General features: G+C 44.8%; 1 protein-coding gene across 1 annotated transcript; it reads right to left on the reverse strand.

The window, feature by feature from the left end:
- Positions 1–1,806: 1,806 nt before the first annotated feature.
- Positions 1,807–10,924, reverse strand: NFATC2IP (nuclear factor of activated T cells 2 interacting protein; the record flags this gene model as incomplete). The annotated part of the gene is made up of 7 exons (XM_063301096.1): positions 1,807–2,169; positions 2,248–2,354; positions 2,738–2,882; positions 3,966–4,149; positions 5,861–5,926; positions 6,017–6,165; positions 10,784–10,924. Coding segments are annotated over 7 exons (951 nt in total), but the record flags the coding sequence as incomplete, so codon positions are not given.
- Between the last annotated feature and the right edge of the window lie 1,116 nt (positions 10,925–12,040).

The raw sequence follows: 12,040 nt of genomic DNA on the forward strand, positions 1-12,040 counted from the left end.
TACACAGAACTATACAAGAAAGATCTTAATGACCCTGATAACCACAATGATGTGGTCACTGACCTTGAGCCGGACATCCTAGAGAGTAAAGTCAAGTGGGCCTTAGGAAGCATTACTAACAACAAAGCTAGTGGAGATGACAGTATTCCAGCTGAGCTATTTAAAATCCTAAAAGATGATGCTGTTAAAGTGCTGCACTCAATATGCCAACAAATTTGGAAAACTAAACAGTGGCCACAGGATTGGAAAAGGTCAGTTTACATTCCAATTCCAAAGAAGGGCAATGCCAAAGAATGTTCAAACTACTGTACAATTGCACTCATTTCACATGCTAGCAAGGTTATGTTCAAAATCCTACAAGCTAGGCTTCAGCAGTATGTGAACTACCAGAAGCACAAGCTGGGTTTCAAAGAGGCAGAGGAACTAGAGATCAAATTGCCAACATTCGCTGGATCATGGAGAAAGCAAGAGAGTTCCAGAAAAAAATCTACCTCTGCTTCATTGACTATGCTAAAGCCTTTGATTGTGTGGATCACAACAAACTGTGGCAAATTCTTAGAGAGATGGGAGTACCACACCACCTTACCTGTGTGTGGGTCAAGAAGCAAGTTAGAACCAGACATGGAACTCCGATTGGTTCAAAATTGGGAAAGGAATACTACAGCTGTATACTGTCACCCTGCTTATTTAACTTATATACAGAGTACATCATGAGAAATGCCAGGCTGGATGAATCACAAGCCAGAATTAAGATTGCCGGGAGAAATATCAACAACCTCAGATATGCAGAGGATACCACCCTAATGGCAGAAAGTGAAGAGGAACTAAAGAGCCTTTTGATGAGGGTGAAAGAGGAGAGTGCAAAAGCTGGCTTGAAACTCAACATTAAAAAAAACTAAGATCATGGCATCTGGTCCCATCACTTCCTGGCAAACAGAAGGGGAAGAAATGGAAGCAGTGACAGATTTTATTTTCTTGGGCTCCAAGATCACCGCAGATGGTGACTGCAGCCATGAAATTAAAAGGCGCCTGCTCCTTGGGAGGAAAGCTATGGCAAACCTAGACAGCATATTAAGAAGCAGAGGCATCACCTTGCTGACAAAGGTCCGTATAATCAAAGCTATGGTTTCCCCAGTAGTAATGTATGTCTGTGAGAGTTGGACCATAAGGAAGGCTGAACGCCAAAGAATTGATGCTTTCGAACTGTGGTGCTGGAGAAGAATCTTAAGAGTCCCTTGGACTGCAAGGAGGTCAAATCAGTCAATCCTACAGGAAATCAACCCTGACTGCTCATTGGACAGATACTGAAGCTGAAGCTCAAATACTTTGGCCACCTAATGCGAGGAGAGGACTCACTGGAAAAGACCCTGATGCTAGGAAAGACTGAAGGCAAAATGAGAAGAGGACGGCAGAGGATGGGATGGTTAGACAGCATCACCAATGCAATGAACGTGAATTTGAGCAAACTCCAGGAGAGAGTGGAGGACAGGAAGGCCTGGCATACTATGGTTCATGGGGTCACGAAGGGTCGGCTGTGACTTAACGACTGAACAACAAATACTTAGGAAACCTAGTTGTCACTACCATGGAAAGGTAAGAAAGAAAATATAATACAGGGATTGTACTGCTTTGTTATTCTTCCATATTATTATGGTTGATCATATTATTATCATTATTATTTACAGAAATAGAGTTATAGAGAATATGGCGATCTGTTAATATTTGTCATTACTTCTCTACAAAGTTTGTCTCCAAGCATCAGTACCAGTAGCAAAGTCTGATTTTATTAAATATTCCAAATATTGCATGCAGGAGAAAAAAAATAAAACGGAAAGCGTCCCATGTTTATTTCCATCGCAGGTTAGGCTGCCGCTTCCCACCTGGTTCCAGACTTCAGGCACAGTGAACGTTAAATCAGGGAAAGCAGGATCAGATAAGTCTCTCAGAGTAGGTGGGTAGCAAAAAAAAAAAAAAGTCCAGACATGGATTCCTTGAAGGGATGCAAGGATGCTAGCTCCAAACTTCAATAACATCACCGGACTCCATCCCCAATTGTTCGGGGGTCAGAGTTTCTGCCAAACGCTGCCCATCAAAATGGAAGACAAGTTTGTGTCTGCCAAGACCTTGAGCTTGTCTGTAGTGATTCATAAGGGCTTCTAAGGGCTCCCCCTGCAGAAAGGAGAAAATAATTACTATAAAGCTTCCTCACAGAAGCAAGCCCTGTTATCCATACCTTAGTTCCCTTACCTTCTGGACAGTAATCTCCATCGTAGAGCTTTTGTCTTTTCCTTGTACTCGGAGCCGCAGGTTTCCAGAGCCATCAGCCCATCTGCTGCTGGTCTCCACTATACAATCTGGAAGTTTTCCAACAGGAATATTTATCCTATTTTTCTTCTACTAAGATCAAAACAGCAAAATAGACAATCCCCTCAATGCTATCCTCACCAACTGCCCTGTAATGGTAGAGCCGGGCCACAATACTGAAGAGAATGATGTGGCTGAATGGGGATTAAAATTTAGGACCTCCTAGACCTTACACTAGTTCTAATTTTGAAGAACCAGGTTGAGGCAATATAGTAGGGAGAAAAGGAACAAGAAAGCTACTATAGAATACTAGACAATACAGAAGTTCAATTCGTTTGGGAGGCAACAGGTTCAGGAAATTTAAAATGGTCAATGAGACTGGAGGGACTGAAGGGCTGATCTGAAGTAAAAAAAACATCCCTAAGCTACTCACCAATGATATCAGCAATGCCAAGGCCCAACTTAGCAGGAGTAGCATCAGCTGCAAGCTCACAATCTTGATGCAGGAGGAGGATTCTGTTCGGATGAACCTTCAGTATCTGTGCCATGTGATCAACCACTCGCCGAAGAGGGTCCGTCTACAAAATGTGAAGTAGCTGTGTAAGAGAACAAAGGTCCTCCACAGTGGCAACACTTACCTAGGCTGAGTGCCACTGTATTAAGTTAAGGTTTACTGAGCTATGGTCTCCTGAATAAGCAATTGGCTGAATTCACACAACATGCTCAGCCACAATCAAGTAAACCACATTTTAGTGTAGGGGTGACAATCCTTTGGTGGCCAAGGACTGCACTTAATGTGGGGAAAGGGTGTAAAATGTATGGGGCTGTATAACCAAAGTAGGCAGAACTGTTGTGGGGGAGTTTGAGAATCTTTTTAAACTGTGATACATGCTGGTCATTGAATTCTGCCTTCAGTTTTCAGCAAACAAAAGAGCACCAAGGGCTCCAAAAGGATCTCAGGAATTGCAACTTTGCCCACTCCTGGTTTAATGTGACATGTGAACTCAGAAGCAGCATTCAGCTTCTGAAGAGGGCATGATTTCCACCGGTGCTATTTTGAACCATCGTAAGGCCACATTGCTTATATATATATATATGTATATATGTATATACGTATCTTTTATTATATTGTTAGAGCAGTGTTTCTCAACCTCAGCAACTTTAAGATATGTGGACTGCAAGCATGGCTGGCTGGGGAATTCTGGGAGTTGAAGTTGACACATCTTAAAGTTGCTGAGGTTGAAAAACACTGCTCTAACAATATAATAAAAGTTTTTTTTTTTTTAAAAAAGCAATGTGGAGTTGAAGTCCACACATCTTAAAGTTGCTGAGGTTGAGAAACACTGTGTTAGACAATGTAAATATATCAGGTAAATTAATAGTGTGGTTGCTGGAATTCTCATAAAATGTTGGTTTTGTGCAGGATTGTACATGAAGGCCCATCTACTACTTGGGGAATGTCTAGTAGGGAAAAATAAGATTCCAAAGCAGAACATGGCTGCCTCTGCACTGAAGCTCAGAAAAAAATGGTCTCTACTGCAGATGTTAGGAGTCAGTCCTAGGAAGGCATGGGGAAGAGAAAAAGGGAAGAGAAAGGTCCAAATTACGACAAGCAGAGGGAACTGAGTGGGGACAAGGTATCAAATACCAAAGCATCGCACCATTCGAACACAGACTCTGTAAAGATCAGCTCGACATCGGACTTTCAGCATCAGCTCCTGGGGCTCAAATGTGTCAACCACAATCACATCATCCTCGTCGCATCCTGACCCTTGATCCTGCAAACTCTTCTTAGCAGCTGAGAGGGAGGTGATCAGATTTCTGAGACTCTGATCAAAAATTCTGCTGAAAAAGCAAGAACAAATCTGAGTGAGAAATCCACATGCTAGGTTTTGCCTTGGGATGCTATTAGCTAGAGGTATGCTGTGTTCAGTCTGAAGCAGGCAAAGGTGCTTGGGATCTGTTATGGAAACCCTTTCTGAATCTGTCAGCAGCTTCTGAAGGGAGCAGCACTTTTCCCTATGTTGACATGATCACCATACAGATTCAAGAAAATATACATTTGAGTTAAGGAGTCATTGACAGTGACTTCATCACACTTTGTTGCCACCTCCTTAATGCTTCCTGAACTCAAAAATTATCTGCATGGATACTATGTAAGTCCAAGAAAAGGCTGGACTCCTTTACAGAGTTTCTGATGTGGAAAAGACAAGGTGCCTGCTCCAGGACACAAGGAGCCACAAAAGTCTCCCCCATCTCTCCAGGCTTTTGGAATACAGGTAGTCCTCAACTTATGACAATTGGGACTAGAACTTCTGTCACTAAGCAATATGGTCATTAAGTAAGTTGTGCTGACTTTGTGACCTTTTTGCCATGGTCATTAAGTGAATCATGCAATTCCCCATTGATTCTGCTTGTCAGGAGTCGGCTGGGAAGGTCACAAATGGTGATCACATGACCCCGGGATGCTGCAACCATTGTAAATACATGCCACTTGTCAAAAGCCCGGATTTCGATCACACGACCGTGGGGATGTTGCAATGGCCGTAAGTGCAAAGACTGGTTGCAAGTCACTTTTTCCAGCACCGTCATAACTTTGAATGATTGTTAAATGAACAGTCGTAAGTCAAGGACTACTTATACAGTTCCCGCCACCCCTCAGTCCAACATATCCAGGAGAGATGGAATTGGAACTGGGATGATTAAGACAGACCAATTTCACATACTTGTCTCGGCTTCCATAGGGAGGCTTTAATGAATTCATTTGTTGCCTCAGTACCTTGTTTGTTAAACATGAACCAGAATAGCCTTTTTTACAAGCTGCTCTGAGGACACTGTCTGAAGGTAGAAACAAAATGGTATATTACTCTGTAACTCCTAACCTAAGCCCATCACCAAGAAACCAGTCCTCCTCCCCAGCTTGAAAACCTAAGAGCTCAAAGTATTACCAAAACTGAGAACACAACACTAGCATACAAGATAAAAGCAAGCTAAGTACATAAAGAATAACTCAGCACAGTCTGGCCTTATCAGTTATACGAGCCAATTCACAGACATCCTGTACGTAGCTGTATTACAAAGATAGGAAATAACAGCCCTGTATAGCTGTATTATTTCCAGCACAATATTACTGTGCTCATACTGACTTTTAATCAGTGTCAATGGAGATTGTGATATCAACAGAAACAGGTCAGCAATAAAAAAGAAATTAAAATAAAAAAGAAACAGGTCAACAAGATCTTTACTGGAATTGACGTGTTGCATTCAGGTAACTTAACAAGCTTGGTCAAAATGTGCTGACTAGCTCTGCTGGCTCTCTTCCCACGCACACTACGTAGTTGCTGAGCAATCTGAAGCACTGTAAGCTGACTTGCCATGTTGTCTCAAGCTGAGGTGATGGCTCCTACTACCTGGAGCAAGCTATGGAAAGAAACTACCAATTTAAAACAATTGTGCCCCAGAGACCCCAGGCCTCCCTAAAGGTTCTCCTCCTCCTCCTCCTCTGGTATCAATCCACCATACTCCCACCTCATTTCCAGAAATATCAATTTCTTACTGGGCTTTGTCATGATGCTTCGTTTGCTGTGGGGGAGGGGGAGGTGAAGGTGAAAGATCTTGACATCTGCCAAAAGGAGAACAGATATAGGAATAGTTTTAATTCAGCTTGTCTGAAAAGTTAGGTAGAAGGAGAGAAGAGAAGAAGGACTCAAACCTTGCTTTTTGCTTCACTTGCTTTACAGGAGCTGTCTCTTTCTCTTCCTCCTCTTCTGATGAGCTAAGGACCTGGGACTTACAACAAAGCTCTTCAACTTGAACAGGAAGCTTCAGAGAATTTTGCAACAATTGTAGGCTGTTCTGAACCTACAGATAAGAAACAAAGCAGTACAAAAAAAAAGGAGAGAATTTATCAGATTACTAGAAAGGGAAACAGGAATTGGTCACTTGGATACTTAGGGGTCAGTGTTACTAATATGTCTAGATGAATGATCACTCACAGTAAAAGTGGGATGCTACAGTGCTTTGCTTCTCTTCAGCAAAGTGTACCGATGGCAATAAGGAGCAAACTTGGAAAAAATGGAGCTATAAAACATTAACCAAGGTAAGTTTGATGGCAGTATTAACCCTTTTTTTCCCAGTTTAATCGTGTCTGATTCTCAGAGACTGCCTGGACAAGTCCCTACAGTTTTCCTGGCAAGGTTTTTCAAAAGTGGTTTGCCATTGCCTCCTTCCTAGGGCTGAGAAAAAGTGACTGGCCCACGGTTACCCAGCTGGCTTCGTGCCTAAGCGGGATTAGAACTCACAGTCTCCCGGTTTCTAGCCTGATTTGGAAACTCTTCCCAGCATTTGTATAAAATCCGCATCCTTGCATTTCCTGCTCTTTGATTCAAATCCAGCCCTCTTCAACAGAACGGTTTTACTGCATCTAACTAGTGGGAAACAGAATGAAACCACTTTTTCTGTTATCTGGATACCATGTTTCTAATAATAGAACCTAAGGCTGCACCATCGGTAGCTATCACATATCTCTGCTGGCTCATATCCAGCTCATGATTCACTAAGATCCTTTTTACACATATACCCAGGCTAAGTTAGCTCTACTTCATCAACTTTCTTAGATGTTGCATTTCTGACACCTTTATCACCCCATTAGGCAGCAGCATCTAGAAAAACTTGGCTTATCTTGAAAAGCAGAGAGCCATTTTGGTGTAGTGCTTAAGGCAAGGCTAGAAACCAGGAGACCCTGAGTTCTAATCCTGCTTAGGCACAAAGCCAGCTGGGTGACCTGGGCCAGTCACTCACTCTCAGCCCTAGGAAGAAGGCGGCAATGGCAAACTACTTCTGAAAAACCTTGCCAAGGAAACTGCAGGGGCTAGTCCAGGCAGTCGCCAGAAATGGTGACTGACTTGAAGGCACCAAAACAAAACAAAAAAATCTTGAAAAGCTAAGCAGGGCCAGACTTGGTTAGTATCTGAATGGGAGACTTTTTTCCCACTAGCATCAGGGACAGCACAAGAAACTATTTGGGAGAAGACTGGCAACCACCCAATACTGGGGGCTGTGCAGTAGTCATTAAATTAAGCTCCCTCTTGTCCCTGGCCAGCAACTCCAACATTTTTGGCAGCTGGAGAAACTTTTCCATAGACAGACTGTTTGTTTAGATACAAACAAAACAAATGTAGAGCCAGTTTGGTCTAGTGGTTAAGGCAACGGGCCAGAAGCCAGGAGACTGAGTTCTAGTTCTGCCTCTGGCATGAAAGCTGGCTGGGTGACCTTGGGCCAGTCCCTCTCTCTCAGCCCAAGAGCCAATCAGGCGTGGTATGAGAGTTCTAGTCCCGCCTGAGGCATGAAAGCCAGCTGGGTGACCTTGGGCCAGTCCCTCTCTCTCAGCCCAAGAGCCAATCAGGCGTGGCATGAGAGTTCTAGTCCCGCCTGAGGCATGAAAGCCAGCTGGGTGACCTTGGGCCAGTCCCTCTCTCTCAGCCCAAGAGCCAATCAGGCGTGGCATGAGAGTTCTAGTCCCGCCTGAGGCATGAAAGCCGGCTGGGTGACCTTGGGCCAGTCCCTCCGTCTCAGCCCAAGAGCCAATCAGGCGTGGTATGAGAGTTCTAGTCCCGCCTGAGGCATGAAAGCCGGCTGGGTGACCTTGGGCCAGTCCCTCTCTCTCAGCCCAAGAGCCAATCAGGCGTGGCATGAGAGTTCTAGTCCCGCCTGAGGCATGAAAGCCGGCTGGGTGACCTTGGGCCAGTCCCTCTCTCTCAGCCCAAGAGCCAATCAGGCGTGGCATGAGAGTTCTAGTCCCGCCTGAGGCATGAAAGCCGGCTGGGTGACCTTGGGCCAGTCCCTCCGTCTCAGCCCAAGAGCCAATCAGGCGTGGTATGAGAGTTCTAGTCCCGCCTGAGGCATGAAAGCCGGCTGGGTGACCTTGGGCCAGTCCCTCTCTCTCAGCCCAAGAGCCAATCAGGCGTGGCATGAGAGTTCTAGTCCCGCCTGAGGCATGAAAGCCGGCTGGGTGACCTTGGGCCAGTCCCTCTCTCTCAGCCCAAGAGCCAATCAGGCGTGGCATGAGAGTTCTAGTCCCGCCTGAGGCATGAAAGCCGGCTGGGTGACCTTGGGCCAGTCCCTCCGTCTCAGCCCAAGAGCCAATCAGGCGTGGTATGAGAGTTCTAGTCCCGCCTGAGGCATGAAAGCCGGCTGGGTGACCTTGGGCCAGTCCCTCTCTCTCAGCCCAAGAGCCAATCAGGCGTGGCATGAGAGTTCTAGTCCTGCCTTAGGCCTGAAAGCCGGCTGGGTGACCTTGGGCCAGTCCCCCTCTCTCAGCCCAACTCACCTGACAGGGTTGCTGTTGTGGGGAAAATAGGAGGAAGGAGTATTAGGTATGTTTGCTGTCTTGAGTTATTTATAAAAATAATAAAGGCGGGATAGAAATTAAATGAATGAATTAATTAATGTGTCTTTGAGTCAGTCTTGACCACTGGCAACTGCCTAGACAAGTCCCTGCAGTTTTCATGGCGAGATTTTCAGAAGTGGTCTGTCACTGCCTTCTTCCTAGAGCGGAGATTGATTAGCCCAAAATCACCCACCTAGGTTCATGCCTAAACCAGGATTAGACAGTCTTCTGATTTCTAGTCTAGTGCCTTTAAACCACTGCACCAAACTGGCTCTCAACCCCATTATACAGACTGATACCAATTACAATTTACATACAATACATACAGGCTGGAGTTAAAATCTCTGAAGAAACTTTAACAATCTCAGATATGCAGATGATACCACTTTGATGGCTGAAAGTGAAGAGGAACTGAGGAGCCTTATGATGAAGGTGAAAGAAGAAAGTGCAAAAGCTGGCTTGCAGCTAAACCTCAAAAAAAACAAGATTATGGCAACCAGCTTGACTGATAACTGGCAAATAGAGGGAGAAAATGTAGAAGCAGTGAAAGACTTTGTATTCCTAGGTGCAAAGATTACTGCAGATGCTGACTGCAGTCAGGAAATCAGAAGACGCTTAGTCCTTGGGAGAAGAGCAATGACAAATCTCGATAAAATAGTTAAGAGCAGAGACATCACACTGACAACAAAGGCCCGCATAGTTAAAGCAATGGTGCCCCCTGTAGCAACATGTGGCTGCGAGAGCTGGAACATAAGGAAGGCTGAGAGAAGGAAGATCGATGCTTTGAACTGTGGTGTTGGAGGAAAATTCTGAGAGTGCCTTGGACTGCAAGAAGATCAAACCAGTCCAGTCCATCCTCCAGGAAAAAAGCCAGACTGCTCACTTGAGGGAATGATATTAAAGGCAAAACTGAAATACTTTGGCCACATAATGAGAAGACAGGACAGCCTGGAGAAGATGTTGATGCTAGGGAGAGTGGAAGGCAAAAGGAAGAGGGGCCGACCAAGGGCAAGATGGATGGATGATATTCTAGAGGTGACGGACTTGTCCCTGGGGGAGCTGGGTGTGTTGACGACTGACAGGAAGCTCTGGCATGGGCTTGTCCATGAAGTCACGAAGAGTCGGAAGCGACTAAACGAATAAACAACAACAACATACAGTTCAGCAGAATAATTGATTGGATATAGCAGCATACAGTAATTTGATTGGAAATGTACATTAATGCGATAAAGACAGTGAGGTAATGAGGGTGGCACTACAAAAACAACAACTGAGTTAAACAAAGGCTGTGTTGTTTGAGTAAGAGTTACTATTGATATGTTACTTATTATCTCCCAGTGGCCTTGCTTCCCAGCAGTGCCCTAATCGACACATTTTGCAACTAAATGTTCTAGGGCTGACTTGATGGGGGTTTCCCCTGTGAAAGTGGATTTGGGGAGGGGATAATTTATTTATTTATTAATTAACTGAGGCGGTGGGATAGGATTGTATAGGTAGATAGTATGGAAGGAGGGCAGCTGAGCCTGCGGTGGGGCATCCCAGGGGGACAATTAAGGCACAGGGTTTTTGTTCTATTGTTTTACCGTTTTATTACTGTTTTATTTATTGCTTTTATTGTTGCTGTAAGCTGCCCAGAGTTGCTTAAGGTGGGCGGCCGTATAAATCTTTTAAATAAAATAAACTAACCCCATTTTTCTACCACGCTGGGGATGATAGAAGTTGCACCCAGTTGCACTGAACATTAACACAGGGTGAATCAAATCAAAATCAAATCAGATCAAAACCTTTATTACAGCCTTTAGGTCACTGAGCACTACAAAAAAAAAATACAGTACATAAACCTGTAATTAATAAAACTAAAAAGTGTGCAATAAAATTTCATGAAATAAATGAATAAAGTAACAATAATGCAGATAACAAGGGCCACCACCAAAATTTGTACCAAACTTCAGTCATAGGTACCAAGTCGGGCCACCTGGAAAGAGAGGTCAGGGCCTGGGTCGGACAGAAGAAGCTAAAGAAGCGACCGATCTTGGGGAGGGGAAAAGAATGGGGACATGCACCCCTTGAAGCCACCCCGCCAGCACACACCTTGTTCGAATAGACCGGGACGGCGGGGATATCAGTGAAAAGGCGGCGGCGCTTGCGAAAGGGCTTCCTGGGGGTCCCTTCTGGCTCTGAGTCGCTGCTGGAGCAGGAAACCACCTGTTGGGGAGGAGCGGGAAACACCAAGGGGCGTTACCCAGAGACCCAAATTCCCCCCTCTCCATTGCTCCTTCCCTTCCCGCCAGCTCCTATTTACCGTCTCCGCCATTGCAGGAACGAGTCTCCCTATTACTTTCGCTATTCGCATGACTCCGCCCCCTAAGATCCGATTGGACTCCACCTAATACCTCTTTGTTTCTTCCGTTCTCTTCACGCCTCAAAGTAAAGTTTGAGCGGGCAGAGATTACAGTAGGAGCCTTCGCTTCCGTTTGCAGCACCGCTAAGCAGTCTGGGGATGGTAGTTCTTTCAGTTGAGACGGCTCAGCTGGTTTGTTTTCCGGGGGAGACGGGAGGAGAAAACCGGGATTGTGCGCCGCCTCGGGGAGGGGGGGTACCTTTTTCTCGAGCGCGGGACCCGTAGTTGGAATGCAAATGCCGTATTTTTCACCATCCCAATCCTTCCAGCGAATTGTCCATTTGGAGGGATTTTTTTCTTCTCCTAAGTACCTATCGTGCGTATTTGTGAACAAACCACATAAAGCCATTAGTTACATTGGTCCATGGAGGCGCGGGGGGGGGGGGGGAATTCCAAGATTCATTGTTAGGTGAGTTTTATTAGGACATACTAGGTTGGTCCAAAAGAGCACAAGCTTTTGAATTGTTTTTTAAAAGAGTTTTTATTAAAAAGATTTTGCATAGATAATAAATGCATTCAAAGAAAAGAAAAGAAAACAATAAATGTGAAAAAGAAAAATAGAAAACAAAAAAGAAAACATGGAAAGATATATATATATTAGTGGCTGGATGGTGCAGTGGTTACAGTGCCACCCTATGACACGGGGGACCAGGGTTCAAGTCCTGGCTGGTATCTACCTTACCAGTAGGGGTCCTCAGGAAAATACCCCCCAATGCTTCATCTGCCTACCTCAGATATGAGAGTGACACGAACTAAGAGTCATGCCAGCTTAGACGTCACCCAGATTAACAAGGTTTGCATGAGATGTTGGGAAACCAGGACAGTGTGATGGTAAGTGGGCTACTGGAACAAACCATACATGGACGATGCAAGAGAACCTGGAATTGATGGAATGCTACTACAACAGTAGATCTAATGAGAGGGGATATATAAAACATCAGGGAACT

Source organism: Candoia aspera, chromosome 4 (genome assembly GCF_035149785.1).
Source record: "Candoia aspera isolate rCanAsp1 chromosome 4, rCanAsp1.hap2, whole genome shotgun sequence".
NCBI classification, from domain to species: Eukaryota; Metazoa; Chordata; class Lepidosauria; order Squamata; family Boidae; genus Candoia; species Candoia aspera.